The following is a 19577-nucleotide window of genomic DNA, read 5'->3' on the forward strand; positions in this document are numbered from 1 at the left end:
GGCTACAACATAATTAGAAATGACATATAGCATAAAAAGCTGGTGGTGTGGCCATGATACAAAAAAAAATCTTGTAATCACTTGCTACCCTCTTACCCACACCAAATTTCCCACTGCTGAAATAATTATCTCTTTCCTGCAAATTAACAAACACAAAAGCATTTGTATCACTGCCATCTATATCATGCCTGGAAACAACTTCACATTAAAAGAATAAATCCTGTATTGCATCTGCCATAATAGTAACAAAGAAACCATCATCTTAGATGAAGTTAATAAAGACTACCTACTTATCAACTCTGACTCTTCCACACTCTCCATCAATCTTTTCCGTTTTACCCAAATTATCATTACTGCTACTGGACTTGACAAATGCAGTAATAGGGAGTCTGTATTAGACTGGATCCTCACCACCACCCCTAACAAAGCTAACACTGCTGGCTGTCTACCTGACACCATCAGTGACATCTACCAAACATTGCAGTGAGATAATTTAATCATGCATGCTAACACAAAAATCTATAAAAATGTGTGTACACTCTCCTCCTTCAATATTAACATATTCACATATTAACATCTTCATTAGCTACCTCAACAAATACAGCTAGGACATTTTAAAATACTTACCCGTAGATTAAAATGAATCAAATACAGCCCTGGTCCATGGCTCACAAGAGAAGCCAGGCAACTCCTGCTAAACAGAGATAAATCTTGGAAATCACAGTCTACTGAAAAAAAATGCCACAAAATGGCAATACTTTAACCAGTTTAGTAACACTTCTAAACACAAAATCTGATCAGACAAAACTAAGTACTTTTCTAAGCTCCAAGACAACCACCAACAGTACCCTAAGCCTTTCTGCAATGCAATCAAAAGTCTATTACCTCCAGGCAAATTACAACACCTTCACCAACTACCACCAACAACTCAGTCCTTATAGCTACCCAGTTCGATACATGTTTCATACACTCTGATCTCTTCCTACTTAACAACAGACCACCCACCATCCTCACTATCCAAAACAGTACTAATCACCACTACAATAATTTCTCCTTCCAACCAGTACCTGTCTCTTCTGTCAAAAAACTCCTCCTAACACTAGAAAATTCCATACCAGCTGCTGATAACCTGCCACCAGAATATCTCAGAATCTCTGCAGATGCTGAAACATACCTTGTAAATATACTCATAAACCAGTTACAGAAGGTTACATCCCTGCCATCTGGAAAAAAAATCCCACATCATATATCTACATAAAGGGGAGCATTCATTTACCTCTACAATTACCAACCTTTAGTCAGCCATTCTACCTTCACTCTACATAATATTAGAAAAATGTATTAATTCCCAGTTCCTTTCCCATTTTCACAATAACAATCTCTTCTCCAGAAGTCAGCATGGTGTCTGACCTCGCTAGAGTACCACTAATGCTCTGCTCAGTTCTACCAAAATCATAAATTCTAAAAGAAACACTGATAATCTAATATCCTCCCTCTTCTTAGACATGCCAAAATCATTTCATACAGTTTCACACCAATACCTGCTCCATAAACTATTCCCCATTGGACTGTTCCACTTATCCCTTAGCTGGTTCCATAGCTATCTCATCAACGGACTCCAGGTTGTAAAATGGAAACAATTTCTCTCCCCCTTTCTGTCTGTCTGTCTCTGCCGGCATACTTCAGAGATCTATTCTAGGCCCTTTACTATTCAACATATTCACTAATAATCTTCACAAAGCTACCAAAGAAGAGTCTATATTAAAACATGCGTATGATACCATGTTCATACACTTTGCACCAAGTCTACTGCTACTCCACATAGTAAAATATGCATATGATACCATGCTCATACACTTCGCACTAAGTCTACTGCTACTCCACATAGTAAAACATGTGTACAATACCATGCTCATACACTTCACACCAAGTCTATTGCTACTCCACATAGTAAAACATGCGTACGATACCATACTCATACACTTCGCACCAAGTCTACTGCTACTCCACATAGTAAAACATGAGTATGATACCATGCTCATACACTTCACACCAAGTCTATTGCTACTCCACATAGTAAAACATGTGTACGATACCAGCTCATACACTTTGCACCAAGTCTACTGCTACTCCACATAGTAAAATATGCATACGATACCATGCTCATACACTTCACACCAAGTCTACTGCTACTCCACATAGTAAAACATGCGTACGATACAATGCTCATACACTTCACACCAAGTCTATTGCTACTCCACATAGTAAAACATGTGTACGATACCAGATCATACACTTTGCACCAAGTCTACTGCTACTCCACATAGTAAAACATGCGTATGATACCATGATCACACACTTCGCACCAAGTCTACTGCTACTCCACATAGAAAAACATGCGTATGATACCAGCTCATACACTTCGCACCAAGTCTACTGCTACTCCACATAGTAAAACATGCATACAATACCAGCTCATACACTTCGTACCAAGTCTACTGCTACTCCACATAGTAAAACATATGTAAGATACCAGCTCACACACTTCGCACCAAGTCTACTGCTACTCCACAAGATGACCCTTGATTCCTTTCCCTCAGCTGAGGTTTGGCTAAATGACTACCAACTACTTTTAAATTCTAAAAAAATAATTATGTTTTTACCCAAATCTCTGTCAGCAGTGAAACAATATTTCAACATCATATCAGCAAATAATACCTCAAATGAAACAGTTTCCAGCATAACATTTCTTGGTGTCTGAATTGATGAGAACTTAAAATATTATCAACACATCACTCAAGCCATCAAGAAATCTCACCAAAAGTTGGGCTTCCTCTACAGAAACAAATGCTTTGTCACTGACTAGGAATTCTTTAGCCACATCTTATCTTCTCCCTTCACTTCCCTATGCAGCACCAGTCCCAACTAATCTTCGTCCTATCTTAAAAAAGAAACTAGAGGTTTGCTGCAATAAAATAGCTACGTCTGCATCCAGCTTAGTGAACCAATCACACCACTGCCTAGTAGTGAAGCAGCTACACTGCCCATCACTAGAAAACAACATCAAACACTACTTCTCACCTAGGAATCACCGCTCACAGAACAAATACCTCCTGACCAAGACAAGTCTTGTAACAGTGCAGGTAACTCACTTTAGCCAACCTATGTGGCTAAGCACTGGAACTCCATGCCACTCACTCTAAAACAAGATAACATTACCACACATTTCAAACACAACCTAAAACAACAATTCACTTTCTCATGGCCATGCTCATGCTCCCATCTTGACTAAACCACCTTTCTTTCTGTTTCCATTGCCAATCTTTCTATCAATTACCTCGACTCTTTCACTTTTTTATCTCTTTCATTCCTACTATCTACTGTTATCTTAACCTCTCCACTATCCAAATTTTTTTATTGATGTTTTACATGATTATTTCTGCTTATGCCCTTTCTTCTCCTCTAATTTCTATTCCTGGTCTAGTGGCATTCTACGTCATTAATGCCAACACACATAGGTTCATACTAAGCTAACTGGCCTTATGGAGCATTTTAAGCCTAGCCAGTTACCCCATGTGAGATTCAAACCCTGCACCTTGTGTTTGTAAGATAAACACCTTAATCATTAAGCCAACCTCCTACCCCCTAAACAGAATTTCAGAAGAAATTATTCCTGAAATAACACTGATACATATTTCTCACAATTTGTAGACATTTCTTTTCTGAAGAACATTAGATAAGCACAATACACAGTTGACATTTGTTTACATTAAGGTGTTGACATCTTTAAACACAGAGTGGGGGACATAAGATTCAAACCTGCAACCCCAATCTACATCCAAACTCCAGCTGAGAGCAACCTGCCTACCTAACACATCTCAACATATACTGAACTTATATGCATTATAATTGCTCTTGCATCTCCAGCTATTATATGTTAACATGTCTTTGACTTATGTAAAATGATGCAACTTTAAGTATATGATGAAAGTCTTTACTATTTGTCTCAGTACTACCTGCATAGTAATGCTTAAAATGTTTAATATTTATTGTTGTTCATTGTAAATATGTATTTTTGTGGAGCTTTTCTCCCTGAGCCTCCAGTGAAAATCGGATTGGCACCCAGTAGGACTTTCCCAGTAAACAAAAGACAATAAATAAATAAACTGAGTGCTTGTATACATCCTGGTCAACGTTAAAGGAAGGATAAACTGATTTAAATGTGGTTCGTACTAAACTCCTAGCAAGCTGTTACCTTCAAATGTTGAGCCACATAGCAGAGTATATGTGGCTGTGTGTACCTTTATAAGCCTGAAACACATTGCAACTAACAATGGTAAAAGAATTTAAGGATTCAGGGAGAAGAAATTAAATAATGCTAGTTTTTTTGTAGACAGAAGCAAGACATTGGCGACAACAATCTTCAGCCAGTCCGGTAGGTGGGATAATAATCAGACTTGGTGAACCAGGTGGTCCTTATCTGTTAGCGGATACTCTGTTGCCTACTACTACCATAAATGGAGGGGATGTAATGATACAGCAAGGAATGTACTTACTTGAACAGATGAAGGGAATTTTTAACTGAGATGAACTAGTAGTATGTAGCACCATTTCATCTACAGCCCTGATCAGTTTGTACTTGTACAGCCATAGATTTGCATTTTTTAACATTTTTCTTTTTATGAGAGCATCATTGCCCAGATACATTTCCTGACTCCTATCCTGTTTATAATTTCTTTCTGTTCCTCCTCAAACCAACAACATAATCCTTCCTCATGTTTATTCTCCCCACAACAATTGCCCTTCTAATCTGCTTTAACTATATTCTCACCTGATATACTCACCTAATATGTATTTTTTGTTGTAAATATTGCAAGTAGGGGTTCTACTCCTGAGTATCTTATTGTTTGAGTATCTTATTGTTTTACAAAATTGTTCTTGTACTTCTTTGTTTCTCATACCTTGTATACCAGTTTTTTATTGTTATCTAAACCATGTATGTACTCTGGTAACTTCCTTGGAGCTTTTCTCCCCAGGACTCCACTGAAAACGGGCACTTTGTGTCCAGTTGGATTTATCCTGGTAAAATTATGTTAAAATAAAAATAAATAAATAAATAATATTTTGCAGTTGTTTCCTTTTATTCAGTCATCTCCTTTCCTTACTTAACTTCCCCCCTGCAATGGCCTCCTATTACAATATCTTTGCTGACTCCCTGATTTCTTGCACTGTACCCATCTTTACTTGCTGCTAATGAAATAGGTCTTGATCTAGTTCCCTACCCTAGTCTTGCTTAATTCATATTCACATTTAATTTAACTATTTTTTGACCTACCTAGTTCTTCTTCTGACCCTGGTGATAGGCCAGGTCTATACACAATAGAAATAGCTTAGTACGTATGCTGATACCAGTGTTAGTATAAATAATTATAATCATTTTATATCTACAATCTGCTTATTTGATCAATATATCAATTTGCAAATTTTTCACATGTTTCTGTATCTGTTTTTGTATAACCTTGTTTCATCTTCATTTTGCATTCATCTTCATTCACATGTGTATATTCAATTTTTTGTACCGTGCTGTGTATTCTGCATGGGCAGCTGCTGAAATGGATTCAGTACTGGATAAGTCATCTATCCTTGATAAAAATAAGTAAGTAATAATATACAGAGGATTATGAGTGGGTAACTGATCATAACCTACTTATTATGCATTTGAGACATGAATGTCAAGACATTCATTTTGAGAGAGATTGAGAGGTGAATCTTGGCATCCATATTGAGAACACATAATTAAGGGTTATCATCAGAGATCTGATCATAATTCTTTTTAGTGCATGGAGCTTTTTAAGCTTCATGTTTGCTAGTTACAGAAAAAAATGCTAAATATTTTATTGGCTTTCAAAGCCATAAAGCACTTAGTAAGCGCTGTCAGAAAGACAGTAGTGCAACCTTGCCATTCCTATCAACTGTCCAGAGTTTCGAAGATTGTCCATATTTTTACCTCATATGTTTGGTCTATTCCTCATGAAATCTGTGTCTTTTAGACAAATTACTGAGGACTAAATTCACAAAATATTGACATACACTTGAGTTTCAGACTTTATATCCTGCAGAAAATGCAGGCAATCACACATCCTGTTATGTTGGTCTATATTAGAACACCGAATGTTCAAAATTGCGAATGCTCTAATGAGTGAAAATGCCGGATATCAAACTTTTTATTCATCCCCCGCTAAATACATATTCCAACACCGAGATTGCACTACAGTGAGAAAAGGGAAAATATGTCGGTCTTCACTGTACTGCAATCCCAAAAAAAGCACTTTGAGGTCCAGCATTTTCACTCATTAGAGCGTTCGCGATTTTGAACATTTGGTGTTCTAATATAGACCCTGTTATGCTAGCTACTTTCTAATGTTATGAGGAAGTCAGGGACACATTACCACTATGGACAGCAGGCAGAAACAAATATGTTGTTTTTTTTCTCCTGCCACTGTCTTTGCTGGTCAGTTCTGACAGATTTGACTGCCTAGAAGGGGGTGCTTAACATTTGTTACGGTCAGTGTTTAACTGATTTATTTTTTCCAAATACTGGAGTGTACGTGTTCCATGCACTGCAAACGAATCCTAAATAGTATAACAGAGGCTTTGTTAATAATGTGGACATTACACAGAAAAAAAATAATCTGTTTACAGAAAGCCAGTAAGCATTGAATTTGATTATAGAATTTCTTTTTTGTCAGGCAGCTCACTAAATTTTCAGTTTTGAATTATTTTTGAAAAAATAATAAACCTTATCTTAATGTCAGAAATTATATAAACAGCTTCTTTTAAAATAAGGTGTGAAAACGTTTTAACTATCAGATATGTTCCTCACTGAGATATTTGTAATATATAAAATATAACCTCTACTCTACTTAAGATTTGAACAATCATCTCCTCTCTTTCCAGTAACTCTAGCTCAGTGCTCAGTTACTTACCTCAGCTAATTGCTTAGATTTTTATTCCAGATTTTTTTTCTCTTTTTTGCCACTGATATAGTCCACTTTTATAATTCAAATAATCCTAGTACCTGACAGTCCAGGATGACATGATTGACAAACCATTAAGGTTTACCAGAGATGGCCTGCATCTGTCTCCCTTGGGCTTCAGGCCCCTGGCAAAGGCCTCCCCCATAGTGCCTTTTGTAGGCAATGCCATGAGGTCAAAACTACCAGCATGAAAATGTCATCAAAATATAAATTTAAGGTCATGCTGCTAAACACTAGGATTCTAAACATGAAACTGCACTCATTGCAAGCATTCTTAACCCTGGAAGAAGCTGACATTTGTGCAGTCACAGAAACCTGGTTCAAAGCTGAAGAGAGCACCCCAGTCATACCAGGTTACTCATCCTATCATTCATTCAGATCCCAAACCGTGGGCAGCAAAACAAAAGGAAATGGAGTAGCAATATATATAAAAGACATACACACCTTTAAGCTGGTCAAAAAGTATAATGCACAGGAAACACTCCAGGTGCAGTTAACAATTGACAAGACCCGTATTCAAATCATAGCTTGCTATAGGCCTCCAACTCTGACTCAAAATGTCCACTCCGCTTATCTGGACCTCTTTGAATCTATCAATATTCAACCCTTTACCCTGATCCTGGGTGACTTTAACTATCCAACCATAGATTGGAAGAAATACTTATGCTAAAATACAAATGGCCAGAGATTCCTTGATTTTGTCATTGCAAATGCCTTGGACCATTTGGTTGATGCCCTCACAAGAGATGAAAATACCTTGGACTTGGTATTACCCAACATGAATAACCACTGCGGCATCCATACAGTGTCATCCCTGCTAAGAACCAACCACAAAACAGTCACTTTCGAAGCCACGATCACCCCTGGCCCCCACCCCCACCCCAGCTAGTATCAAACAAAAAAAAAACTTCTCCAAAGCTGATTACAACCTCCTGAGGGAAGGAATAAACAGCTTCAAAGCCTCCTCCCCCTCCATAGGAACTGGCACATATGTCCAAACCTACACAAAAGTACTATATGAGCATTTATATAGCTGCATGGAATCAGGAATGCCAGACAGGATGAAATCATCCTCCTCAAGGAAGAGTAAACCTGTCTGGTGGACATCTACAGTAAATAAACTCTATAATAAAAGGAAAAAATGCTGTCCAGGACCAAGAAGGAGCAGGTACCTAATTGGAAGCAATGTCTCCTTAGCCTGAACAAGCAATTAAGAGCACTAGTGAAATCCTCCAATGCAAACTTTGAGTTCAAACTGGCCACATATACTAAAGACAATCATAAGGCCTTCTTCACATATGTCTGCAATCTCAAGGGAAGCACCCAGATCTGCTCAAAACTGGTGGTCAAGGACACCACATACACAAACGCTGTAGATTTAGCCAACCTGCTGGCAGACAGGTTCAGTGAAAGCTTCACTCCTCTGTTCCCCAATCAGTAAAACAGGACAATCCCAGCACCTGCCTTGCTCCCCTTATCTTTAGGGAGCAAGTCATCACTACCCTCTCAAAGGCAAAAAATACAGCCTCCATGGAACCGGATAACATCCCAGGCTGCATCCTACATGAACTCCGGCAGGAACTTGCAGCACCATTAGGCACCCTATTCAACCAAAGCCTGAGTACCAGCTTCATCCCAGCCAAGTGGAGGACAGCTACTGTCATTCCTTTGCACAAAGGTGGAGCGTCCACCGATCCATGAAATTATAGACCCGTCAGCCTAACTAGCCTGATCTGCACGGCCATGGAGCAGATTATAATGGACCGTATTAACATGGACGTTGACAACTTCCAGACACTTGATCCCACACAGTTTGATTTTGTTAAGGGGAGGTCATGCCTGTTAAATTTGGTCAACTTCTTTGAGACAGTCACCAAGGCCACAGATGAGGGGAAGACAGTGAACACCGCCAGCCTTGACCTGGCCAAAGACTTTGATACTATTCCCCACTCAGGTATAATAGATACACTTTCTCAACTAGGCATCAATCCATATGTTACTAGATGGGTAGCTAACTGGCTCACTGATAGAACCCACCTAGTCAAAATAGGGGAAGCCATCTCAAGTAGTAGACCCGTAACAAGTGTTGTACCCCAGGGATTGCTCTTGGGGCCTCTGCTGTTTGGGATATACTTCTCGGAGGTGTAGGCCAAATCTAGTGGGGTATGGCTGACCAAGTTTGCAGATGGCTGCAAGATGGGTGCTGTCATCCATTCTCCTAGTGAAGTGGACATCTTCCAAGAGGGTCTCACCCAAACAAATGACTTGTGCCAGAAACATGGCCTCAAACTGAATGCCAAAAAATGCATCATCATCCCTTATGGAGAGAGTGACGTCCCCACAAATTGCCACATTGATAATAAGGTACTAAGCTTGCAAACAGTCATGAGGGACTTGGGCATCCAGGTTGATAGCAAACTGACTTTTGACCACCATATTGCCTCCGTTGTATGGTAAGCTTTCTACGTGGTCCACCTCATTAGTAAGGGTATCTCATCCAGGGACAAAGTGGTCATCACATCCCTGTATTCTTCCCTTATAAGACCCATTATTGAGTACAATGCCCCTTTTAGCATGTACCTCACAAAACACAGCTGGAGAGACCACAGAAGTTCCTCACCTGGAGAATCCAGGACCTCAAAAATCTGACCTACACAGATTAGCTAAAAGCCCTGTCCCTCTACTCAGTCTCCTACAGACTCCTCAGAGTTGACCTCTGTTTGGCATACAAAGCAATATCAGACCCCACCCTGATGGGACTGCTGCATATCCGCAAGTCAAGTTCCACTCAAATAACCTGCACGCGTGACCTCAACCTGGTCTGTAACATCAATAGGAATCATTGGTGGGACAGATTTGTGTCCCCGAGACTCCCCCTTTTGTGGAATAGGCTCCCTCTCCACATAAAGCAGAGTATCTCATTAAACCTTTTTAAGTGTAACCTGGATAACTGGATGGGGAACAGGAAATACACCCCTGGGACTCCACCTGTGTCCCAGTTGGATAGTGGCATAGGGTGCTGACTTGTTGGAACATGAGCTAAATTCTTGGCTTGGCTTGTAAGGGCCTTGGGGCCAACAGCCTAGTAACTTCCTATAATCCTCCCTATGATCCTAAGTACATAATGCCATGTATCCTCTTGTACATTTTGCAATGTAAGTTAATATTATTACTTTTTGCATGTAGTGTATACAGTTGTAGTTTATTTAGGTGCTATGCATCATAGCTTTGTCATTTACAACATTACTTTACTTGCATTAGTTTTACATGTCCTTAATGTTAATGGAATAATTTCAATAAATGTATTTGTAAAATAAATAAATAAAAATACCATCATCTCCACTTTGTGAAAAAACATGATGTCACACATTTTATGGTTGTTTCATCATGAACTCTTCCTTACTTCCTGCCTAGGATCCCTCACTGTATACTATTTTGTATTAACATGTTGTCATGACATTAATATATGCAAATATCCAGTGATACAGGCTTCATTCTTTGTACCTTTACTAAGTTCAGGCCTACCTTTCCCAGGAAATGTTTTCTGTAGAGCTTTGCTGTCGGGTCACATTCCAGTTTTAGCTTAAGCCCAGGAGCTGGAACATTTGAAAGGTCAGTCAGTGGATCCAAGATGTCATGGAATGTACCCTCGATCCAATAACCTCCAAACTGGGGTAGAATAATAAGTGGGTATGGACGTCCTTTACGCATCACCTAGAAACCAAATAAAGCTGTTACAATACTGCAGTACTACAGACAATATATATTTATGCATATGTATTACCTTTGCTCTGCAGACTACTGAATATACTGCATTATCTATTTTGCTGTATAAAATGTCATGCTTTAAAAAAGTGTCACTTTTGATGCTACTTAGATATATAAACATGCAGATGATGGCATACTGAGTTGCATATGAAAACTCTTAAGCTCTCTGGATTGGTAACTCAGCATAACTATGTTCTAGTTTTATTTCTGCAGGTATGACAAATATTTTCTGTTATTTCATTGAAGCAGACCACTGTGACAGTCACTGCTACTGGAAACCCATAAATGGGAATGAGCCCAACCTTTGAGAATATCATGTGAGGCAGCTGATAAGGAATGTCCATCAGATGCCTATTTCTACCAGGAAAGAGACCTTGAGGAAAAAACTATCAAGATTTACGCAGGACACAACTGATTCCGATTAGACGCTAGACATACAGTGCAGTACTTTAGTGTATGGTGCCAGCAGTGGCAGGATACAGAAATGCATGTATTTCTGTACTATGGCTAATTCAGCCAATGTCAGTGAAAATGTGGATGTGAACAACAACTACCTCGATTGGGGTACAAGAACTTTGCTATTCAGTAATAGGCACTTTTTTGCACTAGTATGCCATTTATTCTGAATTTACCTGTGATCTGAAGTGTGAGAAATTAAATGGACAGAAGTACTCTGCCTGCAGAAGGGGGCATATGAAGTTTTTCTCCAGCAAGATTTGTCAAAGTGGAATTCTTCAAATGCTCTTTGTTAAATCATGTGGGCAATCAAATACCCCCATCCCCTAAAGCCTTAGAGTTGTTTACATATAGCTACAAAGGTATTATTGGATTTCTACCTCTTGGGGAGTGGTTATAGTCCCCCACCACCCCCCAGTTCAGACAACTTTCATTCATGGAAAATATTCAAGAAATATGATTTAGTGAATCTTTTTTCACTAAATCTCATTTTGCTCAGCTGCAGAAAAACCCTGCTGCAGTACTGCAGATGAAGCAAACATCTAACACTGGTAGAAAAGATGGACTCAATAGAAATTTGAGTAGTATGAACAGTAAAATGAGTAAATATTCATTAATGTATTACATTATTTGTTTATTTGATTTTGAGTTGGCTAATGATATATCAAAACCCCATACACAATGATGCCACATGTATCAGACAATTCTCAAAGGAATAGTACTTAAACATTCCCAGATTAATGTTTTTTGTGCTGGGATTTGCTGATTACATTAAACGTCAGAAGTCTCAGACAAATATTTTTATATTCAAAAAAGCAATGAGCTTTGACTAATTAGTATGCACATGATCCTGGAAGTGCCTTCAGTTTTCTTTGTAGGTATGTAAGCTGTTGATATGACCTATTAATTACTAGTAGACCAGGTTGACATACAAAAGTAAAGACATTTTCTATGACCATTTCAACTTTGCTTGCCCAAAGTATGGCTGGACTGAATACAAGTTCACACATTTCATTTTATAAAAGACATATTCTCCTGAAAAGCACAATGAGATAGAGTTAAGAGTTCATATTAAATGTAACAATATATTATCTAGAGGGCTAACATCTACATTCCACAATGCTGCTATTTTTATATTCTCATTAAAAGGCTGCATCTTCAATACCCTTTTCCCATTTATTACATGGTGTCAGGGTATCATGTCAACTGTTGCCATCTGTCCTGATTGAATGCCTCTTTCCTACCTTTTTCAACAGTCAAGCCTGACTGTCGCAGGTGTTCTATTATACAGTCCATCCACCTCTTTGCTGGAGGCCTTTGTTTCCTCTTGACTTTTTCCTGTCTGTCCCTAATCTTCTTCACCAGATTGTCTTTTGATTTTCTGCACATGTGCTGAACCACCATAATCTGTTCTCTTTGACTTTCTCTGCAATTGAAGCTACTTTGGCTTCTGCTTTGATGTTCCCATTCTTTGTCAGTCCCACAGTATGCATCCTACCACCCATCTCAGGCACTTCATCTCCATCACTTCTAGCTTCCTTAATTATTCTGCCTTCACTGTCCAGGATTTTGTACCACACAGTAGTATTGGGTGCAGTACTGTTTTGTAGATTGCATAACATCAGGGAAATGAGAATACCTTGTTTTGTTGCAAATTGAAGTGTTTCTGTTTTCCCAAAGGCTGTGCTATCAGGAAGTAAGAATATAAAAGCAATGGGGCAGTGGGACATAGCCTCCCACATGAAGTATGCACGACAGGCTTGGACAACATGCATGTATCATATTAAAACTCAGTTCAAACTATTCTCTGCTTTTCATTGTGCTATTAGGTAAAAATATGGATTTCAGGAAATTATGCTATGGCTTTTGTCATTTGCATAGCTGTGCCTTCAGCCATGCAATAAACCATGTAAGATTATAAGAGACAAAAACAATTTACAATTACAAAAACAGAGTAAGGAGTTAAAACATTAGTATAGCAATCACATCTATTCTATTTAATGTGGTGCATTATTTCCCACACTACAAGGCTACCTTATGACATGCATATGTCATCATTTTGTGAATTTAGATACATCCAGTGGTATGCTATCAAAATACTAGCATAACAAACAATCACATAATCACTCTACCAAGAAAGCAGTTTTGGGATTTTAAAATTTAAAAAACATATTGAAAAAAGCAGTCTTGGAGATGGAAATGAGAAAAGAAACAAGCAGGCAGAAAGTAAAGTGAACTGAGGAAAGTGCAGACAGAGTCATCAGTGAGGAACGCAAGTGCAAAAATCACAAAGAGGTGTATTTTTAGGCTGAATGTTCACTTTTGTCTTATAGAAGATTTTGGAGACACTTTGTGCAGGCAGTATCAGAGTAAGGAGTTAGTGTAGTAAAGGAACAGAAGTCCAGTAATGCTCAACCTTTTTGTATCAGAAGTAGATTCTTATTCAATAGCCTTGCATGCAGTTTGTATAACTTCATAACTACTGGAGATTTATGGCTTTTAGAACATATTTCATCTGTAACTTGCAATTCTGAAGAGTCTCAAGCAAACTGATGCAGCAGTTCACTAAAGATCATTTAAGCTCTCTTAGTGAAAGGTCTTTGGCTAAACGTGCAGTTCTATGACCCATTTCATCCTAATGCACGAGAGAAAAAGCACCAAGGCATCATAGAGAATGCATTAGGGCAAATAAAAGGATTAGGTCAAAGAATATGCAAAAACTAGCATTAATACATGTCTTCAGGTCAAGAAATAAACTTTCATTATAATGCAGACTTGGTTTTAGTTTGACATTAAGATTTATGAAGGAGGGTGTGATACCATATGAATAGTGAGACCTAAAGTAGCCAGATGACAGATGAGATGATGTTAGTATGCAATCATTTATTTTCTATATTCTAAAGATTCATCAGCCTTGGTTATTATCTGTCCTGTAAGATGAATTAGGCCAGATTTTCTATTATTTTTGTTTGTTTTAGGGTGTGTGTATGTGGGGTGGAGAAATAGTATTGCTTTTTTGCCATACTTATTTTAAAATGATTAATAGCCAGCCATGGTTTAATGCATCTGACATGATTGACTATGTTGCTACCCAATGAATTAAGACTTTTTTTTATTCAGGATAGAAGTGACAGAATGTAGTATGAGTGTTGGCTTGCCATTTTTTGCAATTATCATTTTGGCATGGATTGCTGCAAAACAATATCCATGGCACCAAGACATCTGCATCAAGGTGTGGACCACTGAATGACATGAATTGACATGGCAGAAAGCTGATGACCAGATTGCCTACCTCTTTCAAATGCAGGCGACAGAAATCTAGACTGAAGGTATTAGTTAACCAGACTTATTACATACATACCCCCTTATGAGGCCACTGTGATCTGAAAACAAAATGCTTCTCGCTACCAACAAACCACATCTGTCAGCAGGGAACTCTCTCTATTCCAGCTATATAGCCCAGATCCTGGAACTCTACCCTATTACCCCTTAAACAAACTAGCAATCTTTCCAATTTCAAGACCAATCTAAAAAATATCTATCTGACACCTGGTGCTGTACCTGCCCACCCCTCAGAACAGATGCATGACTACCTACTCACTATGACTATACCTTTTTCACTCTAAATTCACTAGCAATTCCATATCTTAGCAGCTAGTAATGGCCTAACATCAAAAGAAGCTCTCCCTTTTATGATACCATACTAAGTAACCTGACAAAACTCCACAAACTTTTGAACAAAAAGAAAAGCAATACGACTCACAGGCGTACCAGAACATTTTATTAAGCGCTTTCATCTGCTTTACAGCTTGACTTCCTCAGAATACAATCCACTTTAACTTAATTTCCATTTAAATACACACTCAATCATGTCCTTAATTAACACTCAATTAATTCCTTAAAAACATACAAACATCTAAAATATATTGAATTGTCTAAACAAAATATATTAAAAGAAAATGAAAATGTATGTACACACACACACTTGTGAATAAATCTTGAACAAGGAAAGGGAGACTTGTATAAAATTAATTGTTTTATAACCTATAAACAATATTTTAACTGATAATATTTAAATCTATTTGCCTCTAAAGCTCACTTGAAATTCTACTAATTGGGTAGAATGGGCTAGTTGAAATTAATAAAGCCTAATACTAGGACTTAAAGACAAAACTAGTTTATACATGTTAACGTTTTATGATAAAAAAATACACACATTATATATGAAAATCTGCCTTCAGCTTTAAATAGCTGGAAATAGAGATAGTTTCATTAAGCTCTGGGGGGTTTGTGGCATTGCATTTAAGCTGCCAAATTAATTCTCTATATTCTAAGTAGGTGTTCAATGGACCTTCCCCCCCCCGTCTCTATGTTGCACTTGTTCAAGGGCACTAAATTTAAATGTGTGTCCAGGAAAATCTTTAACATGCTTGCTTAATGCATTTTTTAGGTTACCCTTCTGGATGTCATGTAGGTGTTGATAAATCCACTTATTGAAACTATTGATTGTTTTCCCTATATAAAAACAATAGCAATTCTGACATATCGCAATATAAACTAGTTGTTTACTCAAACAGTTAAGCCTTTGTTTTTGAATTACTTTTCCAAAACCCCTTATGTATAGAAACTCATTCTCCAAAATATGTGGGCATTGATTATAATTCCCACATTTACCCATTTTTCCTTTTCTATCAGTCCTAAAGTTTATTTCAAGCAAATTTTTAAAAGATCTGTCCTTTTTCTACACCACTATTCGGTAATCCCCTAATTTTTCTTTGTATTGGTGTTCAATATCAAACAATACCCAGTTTTGTTGTAGTATATCTTTAATCATACCAAAATGGGATGTAAAAGTAAGTAACATAGGATGTTGATGTACCTCTACATCTTTTGGGATCGTTGAATCAATAATTCCACTGATGTTACTAGTGTGTGATCCTCCCAGCAAAGGCACAAAGTGACCTTCCTTCCTTTTTGTTATAACTTCCTGTAATACAGGTTTAAGAATGTGAGGCGGATATCCCCTCGCTAACAACATATTTTCCAAAGTTTTGAATTCTTTAATGAAATTTTCTTCATCACTCACCATCCTCGCCAACCAAGGTTTCATTAAAGAAATCAAACCTTTTGTATTTATTTGCTAGTGAAGATTTGTCTCTGGCTCTGGTGTTTGCTAAGCTATTAGATATAGGTTCATAGGTTCATAAGCGATGATTAGACTATTGACCCAGAGGTCCTTACAAGCCTAGTCGTATGTACCCAATATAATACTAGACAAAGGATATTGCCTAAACTTGAGGTTTTAATTAGCAATGGCTGCTCATATCTAGGAGGGTCATAGGTGAAATCCCTGGCAGATATTTACGGTTTCCCATCCAGTCATCCAAACTGCACTTAAACAGAGTCATAGAGGGTCTCTGTTTGATGTGGACTGGTAGCCTATTCCAGAGGAGTGACAACCTCTGAGAGACATACCTGTCTCTCCAGCAGGTCCTATTCATGTTGCAAGCCAGATTAAGGTCCCTGGATTGTGTGACTTGTGTCCCTTTTGACTTGCAGGTGTGCAGCTCCATTAAGTTTGGATCAGAGATTGCTCTGTAGACTCAGCACAAGTCTCCTCTAAGTTGTTTGTACCCTACTGAGTACAGTGACAGCAATTTCAATCTGTCAATGTATGATGTGCTGGAGATCTTGAATTTTTTTAGTTAGAAAATCTCTGAGGTTTCTCAAGTTGCTGCAGGTGCCTGGTATGGTACATACCAAAGGGGGCAATGTACTTGATTATTGGCCTGATGAGGGACAAGTACTAGGGAGTTATAACCCCTTTTACACTTGAGGCAATACCTTGGGTAATGAGGTGTGTGGCATGGAATGCCTTCTTTATCAAAACAGACACATGGTGGTCAGAGTTAAGGCCACAGTCAACTTGTGTTCCCAAGTCTCTCACTACTGAGTTGGTGCTTAGGGTATTATTATTTATATGATAGTCAACAGGGAAATCATTTTTACCAAAGGAGATGATAATGCATTGTTTAGCACTGAATTTGAGTCCATGGCTTTGGCACCAGTCATTGGTCTGTGTAATTCCCCCTTGAAAAACATTGAAGTATATTGGCATCTTTTGGGGATACAGTGATTGCACCTAATTTGCAACCATCAGCAAACTCAGTCAGCCATAGCCCCTCTGTTTTGGCCTGAACTTCTGAGAAGTATATTCTAAACAATAGGGGGTCCAGCACTGATCCCCGTGGAACTCCACTGGTGACAGGTCTGCTGGTTGAGGTATAGTCCCCAACTGTGACTGTGTGTGATCTGTTGGTGAGCCATTTAGCAACCCACCTGATGGCATAAGGATTGATGTACAACTGGGTGAGTTTATTAATGATGTCTGAATATGGGATTATGTCAAAGGCCTTGGTTAAGTTCAGATAGGCTCTATGCACATATTTGTCTTTGCCTATGGTTCTGATGATGTTCTCAAAGACATCTATCAGGTTTAACAGGCAAGACCTTCCCTTAACAAAACTGAACTGGGTTGGATCAAAGGTCTGAAGGTCACCTATATCCTTATTTATAAGGTACATGATGATTTGTTCCATGGCTTTACAGATAAGACTGGTTAAGCTTATAGGTCTATAGTTCCCAGGGTCTATTGCTGTACCCCCTTTATTAAGGGAATGATGGTTGCTATTCTCCATTCAATAGGGACAAAACCAGTACAGAGGCTGTGGTTGAAGAGAGTACCTAATGAAGTTGCTAACTCATGATGTGAAGTTGTTTTATCTCGCCATTCATTTTAACAGATGGATCGGCTCCAAGTCGGCCTACTACAAAGCTCAAGGTCTTCAGATAGCTCGAGGCCAAGTACCTATCCCATGATGCACCTGGAGTTACCTCAGATCTAGTTTGTCACTGCAATAGATCGGAGGTTCCTCAGCATAGCTCGGATCAGAAAAATTTATTATAAAACTTTTTTCTAATACTTTGTTAATTCTACTTCTTAGCTTTTAGCTTTAGCTTCTATAGCATTTAAATCTCTTTAGTGTGTATTCCTTGGTGTGCCTTTTCATATTTAAATATAGCTTTTGATCTTCTTTTCTAAAGGCCTTTATAATTAGTGTAGTTAGTGTAGTTATATAGTTCTTGTTTGCCTTTGATAACTGACATTTTTGTCATAATTTTTTCATATTTAGAAGTGCTTAGATATTTAGTTAAAGTGTGTGTGTGTGTGTGTTTAAAGTGACACTTGTCACAGGATATTTAGCCCATAGTTTTTGTCAGGGCTTATTCAGATAGTTTTGGGTGTGTCTTACTATATTGTAGTAGTTTTTCACTTTATGCTGTGCTGTTCATTAAGGCTGACCAGGACAGGGATAAACATCCTAAGTCAGGTTTCAAAAAATGTCGAAAATGTGGACATAAAATGTCTGTTACGGATAGCCATGTTAACTGTGTATACTGTTTGGGAGCCTTACACCTTCAGGAAAGTTGCTCCATTTGTCATCTCTTCTCTTTTAGGGTCCTTCAGGAAAGAAAGAGAAAGCTAATTGATAGAGGACTAGTCAACCCGTTATTTCAGGAAGCTTTGAGTGACCAGGACAGGTCTAGTAAATCTTCAAAGTCTTCCAAGGCTTCTTCTTCTTCGGAAGTAAAGAAATTTAAAAAATCATCGACGTTGGCTCCATAGCCCTGGGAGCCGAGTGTCTTGTCTTTTCAAAGCCGGTCCCCAGTACTGGAAGCAGTATCCGAAGTGCCTAAATCGCCTCTCCTGCAATCAGTACCTCAGTCCATCCACTCATCTTGGTCCTCGATACGCCTTTCTGATTTGGATGTGGATCATGTGGAGCAGAAGTTGTTACAGGCACCGGCATTTGCTAAATTTTTATCGGCTCTGACCCAAACAGTTTCGGAACTGAAGACTGTTTTACCATATACTTGTTTTCCTCCTCTGAGGCATACTGGTCCTTCAGAGCCAGAGGAGTTGGACTTGATGAGCGTTGAGCCTTCTGAGCCGACACCTGTTCCAGTGTCTTTGTTCCCATTTACTCGGATGTCCTCAGTGCTGATTGAGGAGTCTAGGAGCTGACACTCTCTGGTCGGGTCCGGGGAGGATAGTTGGACTAACTTGTTGGTTCCGACTTTACCTCTCAGGGCTTCAGCTCAGATGAGCTCAGCTCCTACCTCTGGTTCGGAGCCCACTGTCCCGGTGCCGGGGGGATCGATGGTTTCCTTGGCTCCATCGGTCCCTTCTCATTGGAGCAGAGGTGCCTTTGAAGCCATGGGGAGAGTTATGTCTCCTAAGACATCTACAACTTC

At 38.6% G+C, this 19577-nt stretch overlaps 1 protein-coding gene across 4 annotated transcripts in view; it reads right to left on the reverse strand.

Moving 5' to 3' along the window:
- Positions 1-19577, reverse strand: part of LOC122808798 (rap1 GTPase-activating protein 1-like) — a 1319062-nt gene that overhangs the window by 603709 nt on the left and 695776 nt on the right. For all 4 annotated transcript variants that reach the window (XM_044079845.1, XM_044079848.1, XM_044079846.1 and 1 more), the window contains exon 7: positions 10563-10751. In XM_044079845.1, the coding sequence (XP_043935780.1) occupies positions 10563-10751 (189 nt within the window). The remainder of the gene's footprint in view (positions 1-10562; positions 10752-19577) is intronic.

This window comes from Protopterus annectens, chromosome 8.part0 (assembly GCF_019279795.1).
Source record: "Protopterus annectens isolate FY-2018-M chromosome 8.part0, PAN1.0, whole genome shotgun sequence".
Taxonomy (NCBI): domain Eukaryota; kingdom Metazoa; phylum Chordata; order Ceratodontiformes; family Protopteridae; genus Protopterus; species Protopterus annectens.